The 27,716-nt window shown below is 47.0% G+C and overlaps 1 protein-coding gene across 1 annotated transcript; it reads left to right on the top strand.

The window, feature by feature from the left end:
• Positions 1-233: 233 nt before the first annotated feature.
• Positions 234-27,716, top strand: rad18 (RAD18 E3 ubiquitin protein ligase). Its single transcript, XM_028999000.1, has 13 exons — positions 234-390; positions 1,771-1,849; positions 1,950-2,011; positions 2,194-2,264; positions 7,347-7,506; positions 7,580-7,715; positions 9,798-9,897; positions 10,633-10,811; positions 13,210-13,280; positions 13,382-13,442; positions 17,866-17,976; positions 18,389-18,527; positions 27,544-27,716. Exons 1-13 carry the CDS (start codon positions 343-345, stop codon positions 27,569-27,571), a joined length of 1,245 nt encoding a protein of 414 aa, XP_028854833.1. The 5' UTR covers positions 234-342; the 3' UTR covers positions 27,572-27,716.

Below are 27,716 nucleotides of genomic sequence, written 5' to 3'. Positions count from 1 at the left end.
TTAACCCTGAGTGTCTCCAGGGGGGGACTGTCCCTGTAACTACTGATTGTACATTGCTCTGGATAAGGACGTCGGGTAAATGCTGTAAATGTAAAATGTATGTAAATATGTAAATCTGGTTATATGTAATTGTTATATGTAAATCTGACTGAATATTTATCCACAGGCCGCGTGAATGAGACTTCCTTCTCGGTCATTCCGACGTCACCCCGACGACGGGACCATAACAGGAAGTGACGTCGGGTGCACCGGAAGCTGTGTTGCGCGCCAGCCTTTGATCGGTGTTTGACGCGTAATGCGTGTCTGCGGGTTTTATCTGCCGGTGTTTCCTGCTGCCAGATAATGTCTTCGTGTGACGCAGAGCCGCCGCTGAGGCAACCATGCCTGAAGGTAGGTTATAGGCCGCCTATAACGCAGGCTAGCGGGTTAGCTCAGCCGCTCCGCTCCCGCTCCCTCCGGTTATCTGGCCTTGTGATGGTTTATATTTACAGCATTTACCTGACAGGGACAGTCCCCCCCTGGAGACACTCAGGGTTAAGTGTCTTGCTCAGGGACACGATGGTAGTAAGTGGGGTTGAACCTGGGTCTTCTCACTTGTCACTTCGTCACTTTAAACTTACCTCTGTTGCACTACATGGTTTTGCACTCTCCACCATGTGCCCTTATTTGTATATGGTGTTTTTAAAATTGTATATTGTGGCTTTTTTAAAATTGTATTTATACCTTTGTATTCAATGTTACTGTTTTTGTATTTAATGTTACTTGTATGGGTCTGAGAGTAACGTAATTTCAATTCTCTGCATGTCCTGTACATGTGGCAGAATTGACAATAAAGCTGACTTGACTTGAGTTCATAGGCGAGTGTGTTACCCCACTAGGCTACTACCACCGCCTTGTGATGGTTAAATACAGAGGACACATTTCACTGTGGCACCGTGTGCTGCGCACGTCTCACTTTCTTTACCTTGTACAGAACCTTGGTCAACCGGTAAAGGTGCTTCATAAATAAACTGAACTTTTCAAATTCGACTTTTATTTGTCACCTACACAGTCATACATGGTGTGAATGCTACTGATCTAAATATTGCAAATATTACAGGAAACTTGAACTTTCTGGTGAATAAGAATGTCTTTGTGTTCATTGCAACAACGGAATTAGGTGCAGTGCCTATTGCAGAGAGATGTCTTTAAAAAAAGTAGCATAAATACTAATATGAAAGTGAAGGGATTGTCATTGTGATACACTGCAGCACAGCACACGGTGACAAGGCGAAACGTGTCCTCTGTATTTAACCATCACCCTTGGTGAGCAGTGGGCTCCATGACAGGCACCCGGGGAGCAGCGTGTGGGGACGATACCTTCATCAAGGGGACCTCAGTGGCACCTTGGCGGCTTGGGGCTGTTTCCTTACCTGCCTGGCCACCACTGCCCCACTGATGCAAACCTGCATTTTATTGCATTTACCAGACGCCCTTATCCAGAGTGACTTACAACCAGTAGTTACAGGGACAGTCCCCCCCCTGGAGACACTCAGGGTTAAGTGTCTTGCTCAGGGACACAATGGTAGTTAGTGGGGTTTGAACCTGGGTCTTCTGGTTCATAGGCGAGTGTGTTACACACTAGGCTACTACCACCCTAATTATCATGCTTTACGTTCATTCTCACCTGGCACCTTTTCCACTTTTTAAAAATTAAATTGAGGGACTGAACGGTGTGTACTAGGCAGCTGTTATTCTGTCTTATTAACGTGTGCTTTGATGGACTTGCAGAATATGGACACCTTGCTGCGATGTCCCATATGCTTTGACTACTTGAATATTTCAATGATGTCTCAGTGTTCTCATAACTGTAAGTAATTTAAATTCTGCTAAAACACATTTCCACATGCCGTAATGTGCAGAGACGCGTAGAGGCGAAATAAACACTTCCTTCTTTACTCCTGAAACAGTCTGTTCCCTGTGCATACGGAAATTTCTCTCCTACAAGTTGCAGTGCCCGGTTTGTAATGAAGTAAGTTGTCTGTCTTTCATATTTACTTCACAAAGTTGCTGGCAAGATGAATGTGGTGGATCTTTGTCAATTGTCCCGTTACGCGGTCTTTTTTTGGTTGTGTCTGTAGTCCTAACTGTATTAAACTGGAAATGAGATGCTGACTCTTGGTGAAATTAGTTTTTGAACTTGCTTCGTTTCAGGCAATGACAGAGCAGGACCTTCGCAATAACCGAATCCTCGATGAGCTGGTGAAGACCTTCCAGCATGCCAGGTAAAGTCTGTAGGGTGGGTCCGGTGGAGTGGAACCGCAATGGGCCAGAAATTATTAGGAGGGGAATTAGTACGGGGCAGTTTTGTCCTGACTGAAACCAAAGCCCATCTGAGCTGAACAGGAAACCGCGTAATGGAAGAAATGTTATTGTTGTTTTGGACGTTTTCATTCATGTTCAGTCTGATATTTGTTCCTCGTCCCGGTTATGGAGGACGTCCCTGAACAATCAAATGGGGATTTTTGTTTCATAAACTAGAACTGTCTACACTAATCTGAAGCTGTGTGCCCGATTGGTTCAAGTCATTTGTGGGCAGTGGTGGCCTAGCGGTTAAGGAAGCGGCCCCGTAATCAGAAGGTTGCCGGTTCGAATCCCGATCCGCCAAGGTGCCACTGAGGTGCCACTGAGCAAAGCACCGTCCCCACACACTGCTCCCCGGGCGCCTGTTAAATGCAGAGGACAAATTTCACTGTGTGCACCGTGTGCTGTGCTGCTGTGTATCACATGTGACAATCACTTCACTTTTGAATATTGTAAATAAATAAAATAAATGAACAGTAAAGCATGCATAGGTGGACACCTATGTGAGGGGAATTGACCTGCAGTGGAAACGTCTGTGTCTTATGAGCGGAAGTGCTGTGTGATCACGCGCGGCAGCGGCCTTTATCTTGGGATGCCTCGCCGGTCGGCCGCCATCAATCACGGCGCCGGTGTCTGACGCGGAAAGCTGTAATTTTCTTCGCTGCAGACGCCCAGATGGCCATCGGGAGGATCGCGCGCTGTTGTTTAATTTCCTGTTGTCTCGCTGCGCCACCGGCCACCCTCTTCAGGACCAGGTAGATGGGTCTGTGAGCCGTCCGTGTCTGTCGGCTCGTAACCAGGATTCTCCTGACGGTTTGCCGTTGTACCGTTTCAGTTTTAGATTGTGCACCGGCGGAAAAAATCAATTTCACTTTGTGGACGGAAGGAAGGACCCGAATGTTGATGACCAGCTCAGGCTGTCTACGGAGAGGATGGCAATAAAACACAACCTGGATATTAAAATATGAATAGGACTGAAACGAATCTCATAATTGGTGCAAATGTGGACGATTCTGCATGGATGCGGTGCAGAACATCATGGATTTTTTGATAATAGTGAAAGTGATGTGATTTTCATTGTGAAACGTTGCAGCACGTTGACATTTACAGGATTTACCAGACGCCCTTATCCAGAGCGACTTACAGTCAGTAGTTACAGGGACAGTCCCCCCTGGAGACACCCTGAGTGGTGAAATGTGTCCTCTGCATTTAACCATCACCCTGAGTGAGCAGGCGCCCGGGGAGAAGTGTGTGGGGACGGTGCTTTGCTCAGTGGCACCTTGGCGGATCGGGATTCGAACCGGCAACTTTCTGATTACGGGGCCGCTTCCTTAACCGCCAGGCCACCAATGGCCCCAACATCGAGTCTTTAACGTCGAGACGTTTCATTCTCAGCCTGACAAATTTCTGTGGATGCAGAATGAAACGTCTCACGATTGAAACGTTGCCACGACTCGACTGTCAGACTAGTTAAAAAGTAGTGCCAGTAGTGACTGTGGCGGCGTGATCTGAGTGGCGCGCCGCTCCATGTTGGGGTTCGGTCTCGTCCGAAACGTCCTCTGAACATCGTGCACGTTTTTGCTGCATTCGCTTCGTGCGGTTTAACTCTCGTCTGGATCTCATCAGAAATTGATGCCAAGGCGTGTAAGTTGCTCACGCCGTTTATTTGATCCATCCGAATGCGCAGTCGACTGAACGTTTAACTGTACGCTTTGAGACGCCACGAACGGCAGAAAAACGTCCATGTAAACGGAGCCTTAACTCATCTTGCTGACGTTTTTGAAAATAACGTAGAAAAGTTGAGGGGCTGCGTTGTCTGTGATCCCTTTGCACCTTAAAGTAAAGTGCAGTGATTGTCACTTGTGATACACAGCAGCACAGCACACGGAGCACACAGTGAAATTTGTCCTCTGTATTTGACCCATCACCCTGAGTGAGCAGTGGGCGGCCATGACAGGCGCCCGGGGAGCAGTGTGTGGGGACGGTGCTTTGCTCAGTGGCACCTCACCGGCAACCTTCTGATTACGGGGCCGCTTCCTTAACCGCTAGGCCACCACTGGCCCCATAAAGCTAGTTTGAACCCACAAAGACATCTTAAGTCCAACGCTTTAACCTCTCGGCCATGCTGGTTATGTATTGGCAACCACGACCTCTTGTGATGATGGTGGCGTGGTAGATTATAAAATGTTCGAGCCTGGTCTCGCGTTGCGCAGGATCTTCAGCCGTTAATAACCCTGCAAACGCCCGGCGCTTTGTCCGTACGTTCACACGCTACACCGCGACGTCTTGTTTCTGTAGCGGTCGGGGGACAAACTGGAAGCAATTAGCCCTCCGCTTTCAGCCCGCGGTATCGACTTCCTCTCTGGCCTGCTGCTCTGATGATCAATGAGCTCCCCGGCCGAGACCCGCCGTCCTGCGCAGCGTCGCACTTCGCATCTAAATGCTTCTGCTGCAAACGCTGCGGCCTGCAGCCATTCCTGTTCCATTCAAAAAAACACAAAAAAAGCTGGAATTTTCCCTGCCCGGACACTTTCTGAGGAGCATCAGACCTTCAGATGTTTAAAGGTGTGTAGCTGAGATGATGGGTGGCTACAGTAGTTCAACATTCAGAAGGTCAACATTGCATCATGGGTAGGAAGAATACCCGGCATCGAGTGAATAGTAACGGTCGCCTGATGTCCGGCCGGGACCTGTGGGCGTGGTCCACATTTTCTGCCAATGTCATCCTTCCTCTGGGATGTCCAGTCGTGACTCTCTCCACCTCCCTGGGGGGGGGGTGAGCTACTAAATCAGCCACGAGATCAGATTGATCTGTCATGTGGGCGTAGATCAGCCGCGGCCAGCCTATCGCGGTGCGGGGCGCCGTAAATCTGGTCCGCTTGCGCCGGATTTATCCCCTCCACCCTGACTGCAGAAGAAGCTCGGAATTCTGGCAGAAGACACATTACACTTACATTTACAGCTTTTACCAGACGTCCTTATCCAGAACGACTTACAATCAGTAGTCACAGGGACAGTCCCTCCCTGGAGACACTCAGGGTTAAGTGTCCTGCTCAGGGACACGATGGTAGTAAGTGGGATTCGAACCTGGGTCTTCTGGTTCATAGGCGAGTGTGTTACCCACTAGGCTCCTACCACCCTGGCGCCCTTTGCAGAATTAGTAGAGGTGTGCACCTTCACTGGTCTCACAATTTTATTATATTACAACTGTCAGCGCACCGATTATCGATCGATCACGATTAATGGCGTCTCTACAATTCAGTATCCATTTCAATATCAATTAGCACTGGCATTGATGCTTAAATTCCAGTTTTGGATCTGCCTGTTCATTGACATCACTGGCAGACTGGCATCGCAGCGGGCAGCCCCTCGTCCCGCTACCTGGAGGACCCGATGTTGACGTGAGAGGCGTAACGTTAATTCTGCAGCGCTAGAACGTGGAAGAAGCGAGAATATTTCAGATATCAACCAGATGATGAGGTCAAAGCCTTTTGGAATTTAGCAAAGCATCTGGAATCTGGTACAAATCTTTTTATCATATATATCATGCAGTGTTCTGACTTTATATTCTTAATTTAGAAAAATTATTACATTATAGTTCCTGTGTTTTTTTTTTTTTTTTTTTTTTTTTTTTTTGTTCCCTCTTTGTAGTATCGAGTACCTCAATCTCAAGCCTCCAAATCAGTCATGCATCCCAGTCATGCATCCAAATCACGTTATCATTGAGGACCAAATGTTGTTCTGCCGTTCACGGTGTCAGGCGAGCGTGGGCCGAACCGTCCACACGTCCATGTAGAACGTCTGCGTTGTGATTCGTCGATTACGAGGTTTATTTCGACACTCCCAATAATTAGCTTTGGTCCTGTTTATGCCCGGAGTGGTCTCCTGAAAAAGACGTTGTCTTCGGTTCACACTCCTGGAAAAAGGGCACCCCTAATGTCACCTCTGAGCCAATCGGCGAAGCCGACCGCGTCTTCACTCTGAGCTGGCCTTGGCGTGGCCTTCGCTCGGAAATGTCAGCGTGCTTTTCCCCGCGCTCCATGGCACTTCTCTTAAACTCCGTCCTTCTCTTCAGGCCAGAACGGTACAGGTCGTGTTTTTGTCCCCTAGCTTGCTAGTTGGGGGTCTCCCCAGACTTGCACCGAAGCCTGTGACACGAGGTCTGTTCAGAAGGTCGTTTATTTCCCTTCTTGGTCTTTTTAGATTAAAAAGAGAAACGCCAAGTTGCCCCGAACATGGAGGGCTGGTTGAGTTTGTACCTTGTTGTGTCCCCTGTTTTGTGTCCATTTACATTTACAGCATTTACCAGACGCCCTTATCCAGAGTGACTTACAATCAGTAGTTACAGGGACAGTCCCCCCCTGGAGACAACTTAGGGTTAAGTGTCTTGCTCAGGGACACAATGGGATTTGAACCTGGGTCTTCTGGTTCATAGGCGGGTGTGTTACCCACTAGGCCACCACCACCCCATTTGGGTGCATAATGCACATTTTTCAGATAAATTCGGTTTTCGCAACTCGCAGTTCAAAGATCCGAATGTTTGATGCGGACCCGTTCATTCGTTCTTCTAGCGGTTCTGTTTGAATGTCGGTGTGGTGTTCTCTAAAGCGGGCTTGTTGGGGCTCGGCAGCCGTTGCTTCCGTTAGTTGCGATAAATTGAATGACCCACAGAAAGGGAGCAATTTACGGTTGTCACTGCACCAGATGCAACAGATTGACGATATTAAAAGTGAAACGTGCGTCTCAGGGCGTCGATTTCACTCTCGACACCTTTTATCACCCCTCCCCAAATGTGCTGAAATGTGACGTCAATTCAATAATTTTATTTCCTTTCGGATGCGATAATGTTATTACTATAATTCAATAGTATTTGATAAGTGACCAGTTGTTTTCATAGGCTGTTACTGGAATGTTTTGGGTTATTGAATTTTGAATAATTGTAACGAGCTGTTGCAATTTAAATGTGGGATATTCATTTTAATATGAAGATGATTGTTCCTCAGGAAACAGCTTTCAGAACTTCCGTTTGATTCACCGCCTATATCGCCCAAGTCGCCCTCCTCATTAGTCCAAGGCAAAGCTGAAGCCCCAAGACGGAGGGAGGCGTCCATCAGCCGGTTTTTCCACAAGCGGCCGTCCCGCAGCCGCACCCGCGGGCAACAGGCGGAGGCGTGGCCCCGGGCCCGACCCGCCAGTCGTGGTGAAGGAGGAGCCCGCGGAGGCGGAGCCCCAGCAGAGCTGCAGCAAACGGGTGAAGGAGGAGCCGGTGGAGGTGCCCGCCTCCCGCCTGAAGTGCTCGGTGGTGCTGGAGAAGATGGAGATGGAGCCCAGCACACCCTCCACCTCGGTCGATGTGAAGCCCGTGGTAAAAGGTGGGTTTTTTTTTTTTTTTTTTTTTTGCAGGGTTTTTTCCACTCTGTGCTGAAATTGCCCCAGGCTTGTGCTCGTCTTTCCAGCCAATTAAGCTGCTTTCCCTTTTTTCCACGCTCCGTAGGCTTTTTGGACTGTGAAGTGCTCTTGGCGGCGATATTTATAACCTGGCGACGTAATTGTAGGTGCCTTTCGGTGCAGGGGTGACAGACTGTGAATTAAACTGAGCAAAGTGATTAGAGGCCACTTTCTGCAGCTTTCTCAGCACGATTGATATGGTTTTACATGCTGTGCAATAATTTAAATGACTGTTCAGAACATCCAGGCCCACACTATGGATCACGTTACATTACAGGGAGTGCAGAATTATTAGGCAAATGAGTATTTTGTCCACATCATCCTCTTCATGCATGTTGTCTTACTCCAAGCTGTATAGGTTCGAAAGCCTACTACCAATTATGCATATTAGGTGATGTGCATCTCTGTAATGAGAAGGGGTGTGGTCTAATGACATCAACACCCTATATCAGGTGTGCATAATTATTAGGCAACTTCCTTTCCTTTGGCAAAATGGGTCAAAAGAAGGACTTGACAGGCTCAGAAAGGTCAAAAATAGTGAGATATCTTGCAGAGGGATGCAGCACTCTTAAAATTACAAAGCTTCTGAAGCGTGATCATCGAACAATCAAGCGTTTCATTCAAAATAGTCAACAGGGTCTCAAGAAGTGTGCGGAAAAACCAAGGCGCAAAATAACTGCCCATGAACTGAGAAAAGTCAAGCGTGCAGCTGCCAAGATGCCACTTGCCACCAGTTGGGCCATATTTCAGAGCTGCAACATCACTGGAGTGCCCAAAAGCACAAGGTGTGCAATACTCAGAGACATGGCCAAGGTAAGAAAGGCTGAAAGACGACCACCACTGAACAAGACACACAAGCTGAAACGTCAAGACTGGGCCAAGAAATATCTCAAGACTGATTTTTCTAAGGTTTTATGGACTGATGAAATGAGACTGAGTCTTGCTGGGCCAGATGGATGGGCGCGTGGCTGGATTGGTAAAGGGCAGAGAGCTCCAGTCCAACTCAGACGCCAGCAAGGTGGAGGTGGAGTACTGGTTTGGGCTGGTATCATCAAAGATGAGCTTGTGGGGCCTTTTCGGGTTGAGGATGGAGTCAAGCTCAACTCCCAGTCCTACTGCCAGTTCCTGGAAGACACCTTCTTCAAGCAGTGGTACAGGAAGAAGTCTGCATCCTTCAAGAAAAACATGATTTTCATGCAGGACAATGCTCCATCACATGCGTCCAAGTACTCCACAGCGTGGCTGGCAAGAAAGGGTATAAAAGAAGAAAAACTAATGACATGGCCTCCTTGTTCACCTGATCTGAACCCCATTGAGAACCTGTGGTCCATCATCAAATGTGAGATTTACAAGGAGGGAAAACAGTACACCTCTCTGAACAGTGTCTGGGAGGCTGTGGTTGCTGCTGCACGCAATGTTGATGGTGAACAGATCAAAACACTGACAGAATCCATGGATGGCAGGCTTTTGAGTGTCCTTGCAAAGAAAGGTGGCTGATTTGTTTTTGTTTTGTTTTTGAATGTCAGAAATGTATATTTGTGAATGTGGAGATGTTATATTGATTTCACTGGTAAAAATAAGTAATTGAAATGGGTATATATTTGTTTTTTGTTAAGTTGCCTAATAATTATGCATAGTAATAGTCACCTGCACACACAGATATCCCCCTAAAATAGCTAAAAATAAAAACAATCTAAAAACTACTTCCAAAAACATTCAGCTTTGATATTAATGAGTTTTTTGGGTTCATTGAGAACATGGTTGTTGTTCAATAATTAAATTATTCCTCAAAAATACAACTTGCCTAATAATTCTGCACTCCCTGTAATAATTCAGCCAAAACACCATCACTCAGAACTGAATTTTGGACCAAGTTTGTATACCAAAAATATCGATGTTTGCTGTCCCTGTATCCCTGTCACCACCCACGATACCGCAATACATTTCTGTATGGATATCTTCTAACACCCTCCCTCTCATCCCTGTGGTCCTGTGAACCCCTGCAGTGGACTGTCCCGTGTGTGGGGTGGGCATCTCTCAGCCGCACATCAACAAGCATCTGGACTCCTGCCTGAGCAGGGGTGATAAGAAGGAGGGGCTTCGGAGGTGCTGAATCCCTGTCTGCACACACACACACACACACACGCACAATATAAAACCATGAACTTGCGTAATTCCTGCTTTTAAACGGTCTTAAAAATATATATTATGAACCCTGCTGTTACAGGGTTCATGGAGCGAGTAGATTAGTACAAAATGACATTATTCTTTGGCGGCCCTGAAATTGAATTGTGACCTAGTCGTGAGCGACAGAGCTCATTTTCACCTTTATCACCTCGATCCCCATTTTATACGATTACCTGCTCGCCCTGCCTTTTTAGAGCTGAATGCACTATTAGCCCCAGGGGTCTGCAGATGTCTCTCAGGCTGCTTTGAACGGTTTATTCGCTTCCTGGCAGGTTTATGATGGACGCAGCCCTTCTGTAACATTCTGCATGTCTTTGCATTAAGCAACATGAGAGAGGACGTATGAACCTGGGCTTTTCCTTTTAAGAGGTTTATTTAACATCTGACCTTTTACTTTAAAGAACTAGGTAGTGGTGAATACCCTCTTGGCTTTATCGACATGTATTTAACGTACTGCCGTACGTCATAAATCTATACAGAAACACGAGTTTATCACAAGCCGTGCGAAGCAAGAGCAGAAATGTCTCTGTTCACCCACCAAACAACAGTAACTGCCATATTCCGTAAACATCAGTCGCTGTTTCTGTCCTTTATGTTCATATTTTGACATGTAGAAAGACGCTGATGTTTTACAAGTCATGTAATTGCTTGCAGCTCCGGGAAGCGGCGAATGGCGAAGCTCGTTTACAACCTCCTGTCACAGGTGGAGCTGAAAAGGCGCCTGAAGGAGTGTCACCTGCCCACGCACGGCTCCAGGGACCAGCTCATCAAACGGCACCAGGACTTCCTTCATATGTACAACGCCGAGTGCGATTCGCAGAACCCCAGAAGTGGTACGGGTCCCATCACCAGTACTTGTGTACAACGCTGCTGTTTAATATCACTCATGTTAAAGGTCCCATGACACAATTTTTTTGCCTTTTATGTCGGTCTTGTTGGTCCCCGAATTCTGTATCTGAAGTCTCTTGGTGCAGAATTACAGCCACTTTGATCAGTCCCCCAATGAGACTTCCCAGGACGCACCGTCTCACCGTCTGTAGCTTTAAATGCTACTGAGGAAGAGGGAGGCGGGACTAGGAGGAGAGCGGCCTATAGAAGTTGAGGGGACATTCGCGGAAATTACGTCATCAACACAGTCCACCAACGAACAATGTTTGGCGCAGACAGGAAGTCGTGTGGCGCTTTTCCAGAAAAAAATAAAATGAACCCGCTGGTTCTTCAGAGTCTCGCGTGACGGAACTAAAAAATATGTTTGTGCTCAATTTTACATCCAATTACAGAGCGACTGCGATGCTTCACACGTGTGGAAGCCATGACGGTCGGTGGAGATGATGTTTTAGGGGCGGGGCGAAAAAAGCATGAGAAACGGGAGGTAACCTTTCCCCTTATGACATCATGAGCTGCCGCTCTCTGAACGGTGAAGCAGAATGGCTAAAACACACTTTGCAGGACCGTAGACAGGCTCTATTAAATAAAAATGTTAAATAAAACTTTTCATGATAGGGGAACTTTAATATTTTAAAGGTTTTCTGTAAATCAATGCAAAATGCTGCTTATTAGTAACTAAAAGGAAAGTGAAGTGATTGTCATTGTGAGACACAGCAGCACAGCACGCGGTTGACACGGTGAAACGTGTCCTCTGCATTTAACCATCACCCTTGGTGAGCAGTGGGCAGCCATGACAGGCGCCCGGGGAGCAGTGTGTGGGGACGGTGCTTTGCTCAGTGGCAACCTTCTGATTGTGGGGCTGCTTCCTCACCCGCTCGGCCACCACTGGTAGTAAAACCGCCACCAGTTTCACCTGATGTGGACCGGGGGGAAGGTGCGCTTCTGTTTAAAATACCTCCAGTATTCCGGTTTCTGTTCCCATTATATCCCCTCTTGTCTGAAGCAACTAGTCTGTTGCTTCCATCGTGTCTTCCATCGTGTTGCTTCCACTGCCCCTTCCATCGGGTTAAGGAAGCGGCCCCGTAATCAGAAGGTTGCCGGTTCGAATCCCGATCTGCCAAGGTGCCACTTAGGTGCCACTGAGCAAAGCACCGTCCCCACACACTGCTCCCCATTGCTCACTCAGGGTGATGGGTTAAATGCAGAGGACAAATTTCACTGTGTGCACTGTGTTGCTGTGTATCACGTGTGACAATCACTTCACTTTCATTTTGAATGTTTTGTGGCCTGAACTGGTTAATGATCTTCCTTCTGTTGTTATATCACCTTCTCTGATGCCTGCACATGCAAGCATGTAACGTTCTTAGCCAGAGACCACATTTTTTTACGCTTTTTTGTGTTCTAACTACAAATCCACAGTCCACTGTAGACTGAGGTGATTTAAAGATGCCACACACACACACACACACACACACTCCCCCCCCACTGCCACACTGTGCGGCTGCATGCGTGAACAGGCCTGTCGTCTGTGTCATGGCCCTGCCAGCTTGGCTTCGAGTTGCCGGCTCCCCCGAAGACGACCCGTCCCGCTCCGCACGCGTCTCGCTTCTCGCTTCGGAGCGACTGTCCAAGGTTTTCAGAGACGAGCTCTGCTCTCTGTCCCCGGCTCCCGCCGGTGCTGTCTGAGCTGGGATCTGTGGCTGTTGACTTTCTCAGATGGTCCCCGCTTGGGACCACTGCCCTGTCCTTCTTAGATCCGCTTTAATGCGTCCATGGTGTCTGGGGTCATGGGTGTGGTCAGGGATCAGTTCAAGGTTCGGTTTGGAATTTAGCCTTCATTTGATCACGATCATCTGCCTTCAGCTTATTTTTTATGCTTTATCTGTCTTCTGTGTACAGAACGTAGTTGTTTATAATTTTATGGTCATTCCTATATTTCATACACCGGCAATAAATAAAATGCAGGATGAAAATAATACACATAAAAATGACAATGTATAAGAATGATCATGAAGCAAATTAAAATGTAGTAGTGAAAGTGAAGTGATTGTCGTGAAACGTGTCCCCTGTATTTAACCATCACTGTCCACTGTCATTGGTGACAGTGGGCACCATGACAGGCGCCCGGGGAGCAGCATGTGGGGACGGTACCTTCATCAAGGGGACCTCAGTGGCATCGGGACTCGAACCTTTCGATTATGGGGCCGCTTCCTTACCTGCTAGGCCAACACTGCCAATGCCAGAGCATAATGCTTTAAGCAAATTGTGCCAAAAAATAAAACGGTCCGCTTACGTTGGAGGCCAGCAGATTGCTAACTTTCTTTAAATGGTGCTTCATTTCAGCTGAAGACATTGCCAAGGAGGTGGAGCAGAACGAAAAGATGAGGAGCCAGCTGGAAAACAGGAACAAGCCGGTACGTCCGCGCAGCCCCGCAAGCACTCGGCAAAGCTAATTGCTTTTACTTTTGCATTTCTGTCTAATGTCATTTGGATTTCTGTCTGATCCCATTTGTAGGCCATGGCGTTCAGAAAGAATCAGACTGCCGAGGAAATTGAGGAAATACATTCAAATTACCGTAAGCGCATTTACCTCTTACTCGATAAGGGAGCAGCTCTGATAAGCGACTGTGTGGGGGTGCTTCAGAGATTATGGGGCAATGTATTTACAACTTTATTAAAATCTTAATTTGTTTTATTTTTTTCTTGTTTCTTTTTTATTTCTTTTTACACACACATACAAATATATATACTACGTAAATGCTTTAGACAAAGAGTTCCAATAAAGAAAAAAGAGCACTTTTTATTTGTAAAGGGGTGGTAGTAGCCTAGTGGGTAACACACTCGCCTATGAACCAGAAGACCCAGGTTCAAATCCCACTTACTACCATCGTGTCCCTGAGCAAGACACTTAACCCTGAGTGTCTCCAGGGGGGGACTGTCCCTGTCACTACTGACTGTAAGTCGCACTGGATAAGGGCGTCTGGTAAATGCCGTAAATGTAAATGTATAAATGAATTATTGTGGAAAACTCATTGTGTCTCTGTGCCCGGAAAAATAATAGATGATAATCTCTATTTTTAATAATAGAGAGGGGAGAACGTCTCCTCATCTTGACGTGGCTTCTGCAGTTCCATGAAACGGGCTGTGACTCTGACACTCAGGAGTGTGTGTGTGTGTGTGTGTGCGCTGATTCGGTGAGGCAGATCAATGCAGTTCAAGTGCAACGAGTCTGCCCATCGATGGCTGGGCCTTCAGGAGCGGCCGATGCAGCCGGCGTATATAACAGGAGCTGCGTTGTTTACCGCACATCCGCAAGACCGTCCAGGTGACGCGCGTGTCCCAGTCCGACCGCGGTTCCCCGCTGCCTGATCCTGCTTAACCTCGAGCTTCCTGCCAGACTGTGGGCTGGATGTTGGTTCTCACATCCACCTTCTTCCAGAGTCCCCCGTAAAGCCCGACAAATTTGACGGGGATTTGTCCACGCCGCGTGTGGGGCCGGGTGGGGTCTGCCCGCTTGTTTTTATTGCGTTTTCCTCCTCAGGACAATGAAATGTGACACGGAGGAGATGAAGGCTGCATGAAATATCGATGCGCCTGGCGTAGGCCTCTATAAATAGGCGTCTGGCTGCGATGACCTCCTGATTAATCACGGCGCCGCTGATGACTCACTCCGCCGCCGCCGTGAAGCTAATAACAGCGCCGCACCGAGACCTCCGACCCGAAGACACGTTTTAATCACGTACAGCTGCTGCACGAAGCGTGGATTCGTTTGTAGCGTCCGTCCATGCGACCGTAATTGGCGCTCTCGTGGTGTTTTTGGGGAACCAACAGAACGAAGGCGTTGCCGCAGCGTCGCTGCAGACATGTCTGTGGAATAGTAATGTTCTTCAGGTTCCAGCCTCCTGGGTGATCTAGTTTGTGCAGACAGTTCACGTTTTTTTTTTTTTTTATTTTTTCTCGTATGCTGATCAAGTCGGTTATTATACAGGCACGATCCGCCACGAATAGGAAAAAAAATCTTTATTTAAATGCGTGAGGAGAATCAAAGATCTAACCGAGCTTAGCCACCGCCGCTGGTAATTAGGAAGTCCACTATTGTGTGGAATGGGAATGTGGTCATGCTGAAAAACAGGTTTACGTTCACAGAAGACACACGTGCAAGGCTCGTATTTACCTGAAGAATAAGAGCTTGTTTTGTCTGGACCATGAAAACCATAAAATGGGTGCACTGTTGCATCATTAGCAAGCAATGTTCTCCACAAGCTGTCATTTTAGACCATTTGGACCATCGAGGCCTATTTTCTGTCCTTTAGTGTGGAGAAGTGGTCACGCTGGTGAGTGAGGCGTTGAGAACCTCTGTGCCTCCGCCGCCTTTGGCAGGATATGGTTTGAATCACCAGCGCAGGCATTTTTAATGGACTTTTTTTTGGCCTGGAAAGCACAAGAAATGCATCCTGTGCTATGCCTACTTTGAGCCTGTGCCCAGCTGGGTTGGGGACACTGCATGCTCACAGGAGGCATGGATAGATGAAGAAATGCCACGGCTTTGCCTCCACTGCATGTTTTCTGGCCCCTGTTACATAAGCAGTTCGGTAATTTAATGCAGATGCCATCAGCTGAGCTCCTTGCTCCTTGCTGCGATCAGACTACACAATATTTTTGCCATTGAGGCAGGTGTGTTCAGTTCAAACCAGTCAACTCAGGAGAAGGTGAATCTCCCCTTGATTATCTGTACTAATCTTTGATATTTTTTTTTTTTCTGTATCATAATTTAAACACATGTCTAAAGTTAACATGAACACTTTTATCAAAAATGGTGCCTCGAATCTGTGTACTTTTCCTTGGTCAGCTGGAACACATACTGAAGAGTTCTGTGTAATCAGTAGTTCCTGAACATCAGTGCAGTGCAGATTTCTGCTCTGCTGGGCTTTTTTTTTTTTTTTTTTGTGGCTCTACCTGTCTTTTCTGTTCTGGCAGAGATTTTTCTTGCTCTGCCAGGCTGTTGCCCTAACAGGGTGTTTTTTTGTTGTTAATCTGGCAGGGTTTTTTTTTTTGTTGCTGTGGCAGGGCTTGTTGCTCTGCTTGGGGATTCTGTTGCCCTGGCAGGGTTTCTTGTTGCCCTGTTGAGCGTTCTGTTGCTCTTTTTGCGCTCTGTCTGGCTCTCTCCCCCCCCCACTAATTTATGTCCCTTGCCACTACACTCACTAAATGACCTTTGAGCATGACACCAGAAGCCGTCAGCAGTCGCTCAGTCATTGGATGTGACATTTTCAGGTTTTCTTTATTTATTTAAAGTTTGCCCAGGGGTCTTTTGGTACTCGGTTTGGCACTTTGCTGATCTTTGCTTTGAGTTTTTAATTGAATATTATTTGCCTGAAGATAAGGGTTGAGTATAGTGTCTGGAGAGAGGCACACATTCGGCTATACTGGCCTGAACATAATGTATTTCTTAAATAAAAAGCAGCGTGTTCTCTAGTACTCACTCAGCAAGTTAAACAGTCGGGTATTAATAATAGTCCACCATATCTCCCTTCCCCGGGGTGCAACAACCTCAGCATGTGACGTCTGTTAGAAGGACCTCGAAGTGTCTGGGTCGAGTGCCACATGTTTCATAACGCTTTTGACTTCACAGGCACGTGAGGGTCCTGGATGCCATTCTGGCGAGGGCTGCATTGGGTTTAGATTAGGATATCTGGGTGGGACGTTGTACCTGGAGGCTCAGGCCTTTTACCATCAATGGCGCTGTGGCTTTCTGTCGGGATATTTAAAGATGGGAAGGCTTTTTGCTTTGAGTTTCAGTTTCCAGATGTTCTGTTAGAGCATGACTGTTTAAACTAAATGCACGCATCGCCAAATTACATTAATTTAATTTCGTTTGAATGTGCAGCATTACGTATGCAGATGAAGTAAGGATCTTGTCCCCTCGCCAAGACTTTGCTGCTGCATTGGTTGACTGAGGAAACGAGCGCGATTGACCGCAGAGTTGGACATGCGCGAGGAACCCTCTGTCCACGCGTCCACATATCGCCGCTCCAGCTCGGGAAGATTTAATTGCGCCGGAGCCACTTGTGGATTTCAACGTTCAAACGATCACTGCGATTACCTGTCTGCTTCACGTCCGCAGTGCTGGTGGGAGATCTAGGAAGATCTAGATCTTCTTCTCCCAGCTCGGTCACAGCTCAGGCTGGTTTTTGCAGTGAATTGCATGTTAATTATAAGTTGTATCCAAGTCCAGAATTCCCTCTCTGATGAAGGCGGTGTTCGTTTGTGATGTGGGGGATGTGTAAATGCCAACTTCAGTTCGGTCTAAGAAGTAGAGAAACCGAAAAAGCAGTCTGTTCTTGTTGACATTCTGATATTTATGACTGAAGGGAAAGTTGGACGAGGAAGTGAGTTTGACTGGAACTACAGTTTACACTGAAATCATCAGAATGTCTGTTATTTCGCTCGTGCAACTTCATCTCTCAAAAAAAAAAAGTGAAGTGATTGTCACGTGTGATGCACAGCACACGTTGCACAGAGTGAAATTTGTCCTCTGCATTTAACCATCACCCTTGGTGAGCAGTGGGCACCATAACAGGCGCCCGGGGAGCAGTGTGTGGGGACGGTGCTTTGCTCAAGTGGCACCTCAGTGGTACCTTGGCGGATCGGGATTCGAACCGGCAACCTTCTGATTAGCGGGGCCGCCGCTGCCCCTAGAGTTCAGTTCAGCATAACTTCTCTGGCTATTTGAATGTCCTTATTTTAGCACAAATGAGTATTTTATCATTATCCCAAGCGTATGATTAGAAAATGACCACTTGTCATACTGTGCCCTACAAATGAGGTTCCGAGTCTAGATGAACAATCTTTAATGTCCTAAAGCCTGATTCCCTGGAATAACTGCTGGATTTATTCCTCTGTTTGTGTGTGTGTGTGTGTGTGTGTGTGTGTGTGTGTGTGTGTGCATGCTAATCACAGTTTTTTGTGTGTATGCGCTCTCTTCCAATTGATTTCCAGGGAAGCAGCACAGCAGTGAGTTTTCCCGCCTCATTACTCAGGTCAGACAGCGGCGGGAGACGTCCAGGAAAATGACATTCGGGCAGGAGGATGAGAGAGGCAGTCGCCAAGGTAACGCCAGCTTCCACACGTCCACACGTCCACACATCCACCAATTTAAAACCAGTCCAGGATTTTGCAGGATTTTCACATGGCTGAAGTAGAACAGCAAACTGTGAAAATGTCCAACTCGGAAGTTTAGGAGCTCTGATCTTCATGCTCACACACCATGGAGCTAACGTATCTGACTGGAATATTAATACTGGGGAATCTTCAGATCCACACTTTTACTGGAACTTTTTTAAGCCATAACTGTTTTGAGGAAGCGTTTTTCGTGTCCCTGCTCTGATGTCTCCATGTTACAAATGTCACACCTTGTCCAGGGTTTATTCAATTCATGAAAACAAGAATTGATATTTTATTGACATGTGCTGTGCAGTTTTGTTTTCATGACATTTTTCTCTCCTTTCTTTGAAAATGGCAGACCCCATGGACTCCAGCAGTACCCAGAACAGCCCCCTGCCAGAGCCGCCACCCGATGTTCACCCGCCGCCAACGCCCCCTGTAGTTGTGATCGATTCCAGGTCGCCAAGCCCCTCGCCGAGTGACGTGTCGATCAGCAGGTGAGACCGGGGGGGGGGGGGGCGTTATGTTACAGCTACAAGTGCGGGTGCCCGTATAAACGCTCTACGTTCTTCATTTGAGCGCTTCATCGAAAACAACCCTCGGTGAGTGCGATTGTAGGTGGAGGCGTGTGATTACTAATGGGCTCTTCTCCCCCGACAGAGGCCTGGCAAGTTTAAATGCAGAGCTGCAGAGCCATGACTCTTTAGTTTAAAAAGTCTTGCAAATAAGTAATGAATCCAACGTTTCCAAAGTTCACCCTCGGGTGGGGTGCGCTGTTTGTTCTTCCTGCTGCAGGATCAGAAGTGGGATTCAGATGTTGACTTCTTTCACAGTGGAGTGAAATTAATGAGGACGGGTGGAGTCGGGTTCGAGAAGAGGGGCAATTTCACGCCAGGTGGACGTGTCCGGTCAAACGTCTCCTTCGTTCTCGACACTCCTTAGTACCCCTTGTACACAAACGTGACCACTAGAGGTGAGAACCTTCACTGGTCTCGCGAATCGCTTCGATTATCAGTGCCTCAATTATCGATGCATCGCGGTGCGTCCCATACATTTCCTACGTTACTTCACATGTTGTTTTTAAGGTTCTGCTCATCGGAACAAATCTAAAGCAGCTTTCAGAAAGAACGCAGCATGCGCTGTGCTCGCCGCGAGATTTGCACTTCTTAAAAACAGAGTTGAGCTCAACACGCCGCATGGCTCTGAGCAAAAAATAAAAATACATTTTCGCACAGCGGACAAAATACAACCACTTTCAGCGCTTACCCGGAGCGGCCACAAAATCGATGCATCGATTACTAGATTAATTTCAACACCCCTAGTGACCACGCCCACTACCGACATCAACACGCTGATCGCCGGCGCTTTCGTTATTCTGCTGGGTGAACTGGGGCCTGTAAGGAACTTCTCAGGTGTGGATGTTGGCAGACGCCCTGATCCAGAGCCATGGATGTTACCATGGATGAAGTGATCAGTTCTGGTTCACTAGGACCCCCAACTATGAATACAATCTTTTTATTCACTCTGTTCTAGTTTCTATACAGAAGTCAGACAAGAAGAAGGTTACAAGTTCATCTAAATCTTCTCTAAAGAGGAAGGTGTTGAGCTGCCGTGTGAAGGTGCTCAGTGACTGAGCTGGAAGTTCATTCCACCACCGAGGGGCCAAGATGGAGAAGAGTCTAGATGAGCGTCTTCCTTTTACCTTCAGAGATGGAGGGACCAGGCGAGCAGTACTGGAGGCTCGGAGTATACGAGGTGCAGTGCGAGGTGTAATAAGGGGTCTGCAGGGGTCTGAACCTGCCAACCTGCCGTTTCTTCTTTTAAGTATTAACCGGGACACCGAAGCATTAATGGAAATCCTGTCCCTGATTCGTCCTTTTATCATTTGCCATTCAAACGGAAACGCGGGAGGTCATGCTGACGTTCAGGGCCGTCGTGCCATTAATCACCTGTCAGGGTGGTAAACAGTGCCGCTGCTCCATGCTAATGACACAGCAGCTTTTATCCCTTCTTTCCATGTGAAGTACCACCTTCACCACTGACAATATTCCATAGTCCATCTGGAGGTACTTTCTCTACCTCTGTGCGTTATGTAGAACATCCTAATCCTGTAGTGCGGGTGCACTCGATGGCTCGGTCCTCGTTCCATCTGTGAATGGAGTGCAGTGTGATGATATGTGTCATTTTAAGAGCTTTCAGGCAGGATGAAGGACCGTGGAGGTTCAACTTAACACCAATTTAATAGCCTTGTCGTATGTAAACAAGTCACTCGGGTTTTTTAGAGAAATTTCATCTCCTCCCCAGCTCAAGTTCAATCTTTGGCACTGAATTCAAACAGAATAATAAGTATGTACACAGTCACACTAGGAGAGGCTTCATTGGCCGCTAATGACTTGAGTGCAACGGTGGATTTGGATTCAGCCGCCGACCAATTTATCACCACTTTGTCTGCAGCGGAGGGTGCATGTGAATGGATTTCCGTACGGCGACCCCCAGGCTCCCTCTCATATCTTTCATTGGTCATATTTATTCTCCTGAAGAAGCCAAACCCACACGTACGTGGGCTACAGGTGCAATTAAGGGGACGCGGCCTTTTCCCCGCTTCGCTCCGTGGTGCTTTTAATCACCAGATTCCCAGTGACATCGAAGGCGGCTTCAAAGGGGTCTGGCCTAATCCCTGGCGCTTGTCTCCCCGGCTTGGCCTTACCTTGTCCGGGGAGCTGTAAAGACTGATCTCATTGGATTTAAGAAGATCACGGGTCGCCTTTAATTACGCTTCGAGCTGACTGTTCTCCGCTCTTCTGTTCAGAGGGCCAAATTGGTCCCTTCGCTCTCATCTCTTTTGACATTTTCCACCAGAGCCACCACTCTGACCTCAACATAAACCGATCATAATCGCTATATTTAGTTAAGATGAAGTAAGAGGTGTGTTAGAGGTGTGACTTTTTTTCTCAGCGACATGTAGAATGTTTGACATGTCCGATTTGGAAAACGCACAAAATCCCTTTTCGTTTCGTGTGTGGAGTGAAAGGCTGCGGTGTTTAGGTTAGGGCGTAGAGGAATGATGGATAAAACCGCACCGACCCTGCCCGAGCCACGGCGGCCAATCAATCAGTCAGCGGCGGTGGCAGCATCACCGTCCAGCTCCCAGCAGCGCTTTTTAATAAGACCGAGGTGCGAGGTCATTTATGAGACACATTCCTGACCATAATCTGACACGCCAAACTGTTATTAATATGAAGTCTCCTGCAAAATCTGTTTTTCCTCTCAGTCAGTCTTAACCAGACGGATCCAGATTGATCATAGATCGTGTCTTCAGAAGGGATCTTTTTACTACTCGAACCACAGATTGTTCCTATCTTGTGTGTGATTGGCTTAGAACCATTTCTGGCCACTCCTACCTCCTATCAGATCATCGTTTCAAAAATAAATGAGAAATAAAACGAATCAGGAAAGAACTAAAGCAATAATTCCTATTTTAGGGGAAATGTGAATGTTTTCGAGTCTTTTAAATAAGTTACTATGGAGCCTTTTTTTTTTTTTTTCTTAAACGATGAGCTGTGTGAGATGGAAGCTCCTGAGATTGTAGATCACTGCTCACCCTCTGGAGTTATAAAGCTTCCTGACATGTTTTCCTTCGTTCCACTCGGGTTCGTTTCTCCGCCCGCTTTTTTTTTACGGACCCTCTGTGGCACGTGGCTTCTGTTGCAGCTTCACTATTATAACTGTGGATAAATGTTTGTGTTCCCTACATGATAAATGTCACCCGCTGGAGACATTTTAATGTCCTCCTTCATTATCGTCTGCGGGGGTGTAATGGGAACGTGCCAAATTCCGGGCGGCTTTGTAACTTGTGGCACCTCTCGCCCCGATCCCGCTGTCTGTTGGTCACTAGGAGGCGGAACGTCTCTTTCTCCGTTCCAGAGTTAAACGGCAGCCAGTGGATGGGAGGAAGGGTTGCACCATGGGAAATGGTGGGGAAAACAACCGACGGGAACATGCGAGCAGCTCTTCTTTCCATTATGTTCATCAAGGAGCATTTCTGAAAGTTCTGATAAGAGAAGATCCTGTATTAGTCCCACAAGTAGGACATTTACATTGTCATGGCAGAAAGTGGACGGCACAAGATGCTAAAAGCATCAAAAATAATTACATGCACTGTTGGTAGTGGGCGTGGCCACATTTGTGTACATCAGGTATGTGGAGAGCTGAGGAGATGGACCCTCCGTCACACCTGGGCGTGTCACGTATTGACAGCAGGCAGTTTAAATCATCCAGAATGAGGAAGTAGGGGAGTGTGGCAGCTGTCAATCACACCTACAGGCTCCTCCCCCTTTTAAACGTTCATCTTCAGTGTCAGAAGTAAATTCCTCCTCCTCCAAAATACTGACGCTAGATATGATGTGATGTTAATTGACACGACCGATCAGGAAAAATAGCCCCTTCGATGCAGTTTGACGTTCAATGGATTCCGATCATTTATATTCTAAGGTGGTTTCAGGCGTTCTGATGTCCTCCAAGCGTCCGTCGTCTTCCCTGTCTTCGTCTGCCGACCTCCAAGGCGGGAGACGTCAGTCCTGCAGCGCCGCCGCCTCCACGCTGACCCTGCTCCACTCCTGGGTCACCTCTCCTGGTTACTGTGACGCCGGCGGCTCGACAATTTCCTCGCTTCCTTTGCGGCGACATGGCAGCTTATTGCTCCCGTTTGCTTTTCATTAGAAGGACGCCGTTCAGTAATCATCTCACAGCCGTCCGCTGCCCCGACCCTGATCCTCCTCACCACCAACCGTCCTAAACCCACACTGAGCACTCACCCGTCTCCCACAATCCTTTGCTTTGCTCCAGGCATACAACAACAACAATAATAATCTGGGACTGTCTCTGATTTTAACCTTAAATACGAAATATATATTTTTAATTTTCCAGATGCTGCAGTTTTAACAATCTGAGCAGCTTTTGGTTATTAATCCTCAGATGTGCTTTCCCCCCCCCCCCCACCCCAAATCCCTCAAATCACACACACACACAGACACACACACACACACACACACACACAGACACACACACACACACACACACAGACACACACAGACACACACACACACACAGACACACACACACACACAGACACACACACACACAGACACACACACACACAGACACACACACACACACACACACACACACACAGGCACACACAAAAGGTATACGATTTTTTATCATCGAATAAAGTCCAATCGAACCTAATGTTGTTATAAGACTGGCCCAGCTCCTGTGTGAGAGGTAGCATGTTAGTGACTGATTTGCGATGTCCTCATAATGCATCCAGATGCGTCGCTTTTATGGAGGAGGTGCGGGCTTCTGCTTTAACCCCAGAAGCGAGATGGATAATTCATTTCTGCCGACTAAAGATGCCATAAAGCACTGAAGCTGCTGGTGATTGTCAAGGAAACTAATATTAACACAATCTTTCTTTCTGTTTTTAGCTCAATTTCAGACGTTTTCAGCTGATGACCCTACAGGACTTTCTTTTCTTTTTTTTTTTAAGTAAGTGTTTTGTTTTTTTTTATTGTTTTTTTCAGTTAATTATGCATGATGGCCATCAAACACGTTCCTGTAACACGTGAGTGTCCCGGTATGTGTCCACCTATCAGTCCCTGGCCTGGTTTCCCCAGCGCTTGCCTGTGTTCTGAAACCGCTCGGACAGATGGGGACGGACGGTCCTGTTCTGTTGGGGACGCACCTCCCACCCAGTGCCTGTTGGTGGGGGACTGAGCGTCATCCAAAAGCTGCTGTCCTCCACTAACAGCCGCTGGTCCTGCCCCCTTGAGGAATTTACCAGGCCTCTAGACTGGTTGCACTGGAGCGCTTGACTCTTTTTCTTAAGTGCACCGTAACAAAAGCGAATTCGAATTCTTGCTGTCCATATAGGGAATATGGACTTGTAAGTGGATATTTATTAAATCATGTACAAGAAAGGAAACTTACTGGACATATGTTTGTGCTTAAAGTGCTTCACTGAGCTGAAATTAGAACCAGATAAATTAAATAAACAGAAAACCACGTTGATCATCATCTCAGCCTGAAAGGTGGCGGGGCAGGGGACACTGGGCCAGTACTTATTGCTGCATGTAATGTGTTTTACAGATGCACTGTGCTTTTTCAGGGTTTCATTTATATTATTTTACTGCAAACCGCATGTGATTCGTTTCAATTAGCGCAAAAACGGAAGCCGAGGCCGTGAAACGGAGGCTAACTTGTGCCGATTACGAAAGCCAAGTCTGAAGTGACAGATAATTACTCTAATTCCTCTTCATAGCGCTCATTTTGCAGTCCATGTGGTCGTCTGGTCTTGAATTGGCCACGTCTACCTAGACAACGCGGTGAGCAGTCAGCTGTGTGGAAAAACCAGGAGTCCATCAGAGCTGATTTTCCACGGATTAAGCGTAAATCGTCTTCATTCATCCGCAATTGGTGCTTCTAGTAGTGGAAATAAAATGTAGACGTGGTTTAGGGCACAAGTCAAGGTCCGTACAAAGAACAATATGAAATTGGATTTGGAATAATTTTCTGCTCCAAATATTTCCATGTTGCATTTGGAAAATTGCTAACAGTCGTAAAGTAAACTGAAATGTATTTGAACCAACCTGCTGCACTTTACAGCCACAGGGATATTTATTTCTGTCTATGGCTCTCTATATATACATATAAATATACACACACACACACTATCAATACAGTGTTCGGGAGACCTTGCATTTTATTGCAATTTTATTAAACTGATTGGGCTTATCAGATCATTTATTTGTCACATTAAACACATTTAACAGACACTTTTATTCAAAACCACCTTCATGGGGCAATGCAGGAGCTTGACTTTGGGGGCTGAGAACCACATAGACTGGCATGAGTTTATTTTAGGTAGGTAGGTGTGGATGTCCCTTGTGTGTCTTGCATTCGATTCTGGTGGCCATGGGTCACCCGTTTTAGGTCTAGGCGCAGCAGATTGATAAAATTCAATGCTGGTGCAACTTTAATGTGTGAAGACCTCAAGAGTCTCAAACGACCCACTCAACCCTCATTATGTGTCCGGGACACAAAGGTGGTGAGTGGGGTTTGAACCTGGGACTTTGTGGTCTTACCTGCTATGCCACTACCACACCTTGGACCAGGTTGAATGCTGTAGTGATGTTCTGTAGATGCATCCGTCTTGGAGGGTTCAGCTGTTGAAGACCCTTGTGTTCTTCCAGCAGCCACGGTTGCTGACTGGGAGCTGAAATCCGCTCCTGTTCTCATTCACACATTCTGCAGTAAAATATTTCTCACTGCAGACCAGTGACCTTCAGTGTTTGACATGGACATTAATAAATGTCTCCTTGCTATGAGTAGGAGTGTGTGTGTGTGTGTGTGCCAGAGATACACTACTCATGGGAAGACCTCAGATTATGATTTACGAATTCTCATATATGAATAAGTGTGTCCTAAATTCCTCCAGTGGGGTGGAGATAAGAGGCGGCCGGTTATTAGACTGCAGGGCTGCGTGTGTAAGAAGTGTAAACACGCGCAGAGAATCCTTCAAATAAAGACTTGAGCATTTCCACATGTGCTGAGCACGACCCGAGCAAGAAATCTGCTCTTTCACGTTTCTTACGTCTTCTTCAAGCCGCTCTGTCGGCCCAGTACCAGTGAAGTATGAATGCATGAAAAGTAAACCTAGTGCACAGGGGTCCCACATAATGGCACTTGATGACTGAAACGTCAGTAGTTATAAAGACGACAAAATCTGAACCGTTTACGGGCAATTCATTTGTCTCTGTAATAGTTTTTAATATTATAGCAAGCTTTAAGGCTCAAGAATTCATCACAATGAGTCGTGATTTATTGCAGAATGTGTGATTTCATGGATTTTGTTCAGTATGCAGACTGACGGGAAAAACGCAGAGTAGAATAATCGTATTGCGCTTGAGTGTGCCGTGCCGGGGTTTTACCCAACTCATCAGCACCATAAAATGATTAAAATATGGTTGCTGGTCTAATAAACCTGCAACTGCCTTCGGTAATTGGTGACTGGGCCCAGAGGGTTTAATGTCCCGTGGTGGAACTGCGTGTGTATTCAGGGTTTTACAGGATTTAAAATGTACAAAGAAGCCTAACAGGATTATGGTGGAATATGACGGTGTTTGCGGTTTTAAACGCCGCCATGGAAATCCTACACGTTGTGTATTTTAAAGAGCTTTCACCGTCTCTGTCCATATAATGACTTGGTTAGATGAAGCAGATGTGGAGATTGTCGGAAGTTCTTGATATCTCTCGGACTGCAGATAACAGGTCAAAGCTGGAGCTTATCTCAATACACTGAAGACTTCCCCTTCTGTCGGGCCCTGGTCTCCTCAGAGCTCCATGAACCTGTACGAGAAGCCTACTGAGGCGAGTTGAGAGGAATTACACCTGCTTGCTGCTGAATGTGTGAGGAAGGGGCTCATGAGAACAATGTGCTCCAGTCCATCGTCTTGGTCGGTTATTTTTTCTAAGTTGCATTGCTGGTGAAGACTTGCACATGTCTTCATCTCTGTAAATGCTTTAATCAGCAGATCTGCAAACATTCGCAGCGTCCTGTTTCCACAAAAACGGATTAAGGAAATCCCTAAATCCAGTGGTTCCAGATGCTGGGCCTGAGTCCTGGCGACGTTCTGCTGGGAACCCGCCGATCATTGCGGCTTCCGTGCTGATCACCGCTCAGGAGGCGGGCTTCACTCACCGCCCGGCGCCGCTCTCTTTAAATAAGAGCAAGATGTGGCGCCGCCACTCAATCGGATGCGAAGGTTGCTCGTTGCGTCTTTGGGAGGGTAAGAATGGATCTTGTTCCGAGGCAGAAGATGGCGCTGCTCTGTGGAGACGCCGCGATCATCGCTTGAAACCCCAAACCCAGAATTGGGGCTGGTCACGGTGTTAAGTAGCATATTATAAACTGACGGGGCCCGCCATACGCTGACGCTGATTGACAGTCCAGAGTGGGTTGGTGCTGTGCTGCCTGCTTCGTGGAGAAGCTGCGAGATCAGCTGTGACGTCCATCTCGCTTGACCTCTGATGTGGTCGGCGTGTGTTGGTTTTGCTTTGCCGGCTCTAATGTAGTCGATCTGGTTGGTTTTGTAACGGAACCGTTGCCAGGTGTGTGTGTGTGTGTGTGTGTGTGTGTGTGTGTGTGTGTGTGTGTGTGGTGTGTGTGTGTGTGCGTGTGTGCGTGTGTGCGTGTGTGCGTGTGTGCTGTTGTGTGTGTTGTGTGTGTGTGTGTGTGTGGTGAGGGGAAGAACCGTGAAAGGTCTTCCGTGGAAAATCGGAGATGATTTGATGCACGCGATGGTAGAAAGGCAGGGGAAGAGCGGAGGGCGATGACTTGTTTCCCAGCAGAGGAAGATTTTTTATTAGTTAATTTCTTTTTGCATCTCATTTACATATTTCAATCCAACAACATGGATCTTATTCTAATAACTCCTTTTGATGTTTGCTTTTCAGGAACCAGGAGACCCTCAGCTCCTTCTGACCCCGAGGAAACGTCACTGCTGAGCATCACTGGGGACCATGGAACCCCCATTTTTACTATGTTCCTGGACTGGACCATAATTCTTTATACCTCACATAGTCCTAGTGAATGTTCTTTTTTCAAAATAAATATTTTTAGGATTTGA

This window comes from Denticeps clupeoides, chromosome 12 (assembly GCF_900700375.1).
Source record: "Denticeps clupeoides chromosome 12, fDenClu1.1, whole genome shotgun sequence".
In the NCBI taxonomy this organism is placed as follows: domain Eukaryota; kingdom Metazoa; phylum Chordata; class Actinopteri; order Clupeiformes; family Denticipitidae; genus Denticeps; species Denticeps clupeoides.
Note: the sequence above shows the minus strand (reverse complement) of the source record. Positions and strands in the feature narration are given on the sequence as shown.

What these genes read in the sequence shown, in the direction of transcription:
- rad18 (XM_028999000.1), top strand. Translation starts at nt 343, where the DNA reads ATGTCTTCGTGTGACGCAGAGCCGCCGCTGAGGCAACCATGCCTGAAG. An exon ending in GCCGCACCCGCGGGCAACAG is followed by an intron (nt 7,507 to 7,579) that starts GCGGAGGCGTGG and finishes GAGCCCCAGCAG; the next exon opens with AGCTGCAGCAAACGGGTGAA. An exon ending in AGTGACGTGTCGATCAGCAG is followed by an intron (nt 18,528 to 27,543) that starts GTGAGACCGGGG and finishes TTTGCTTTTCAG; the next exon opens with GAACCAGGAGACCCTCAGCT.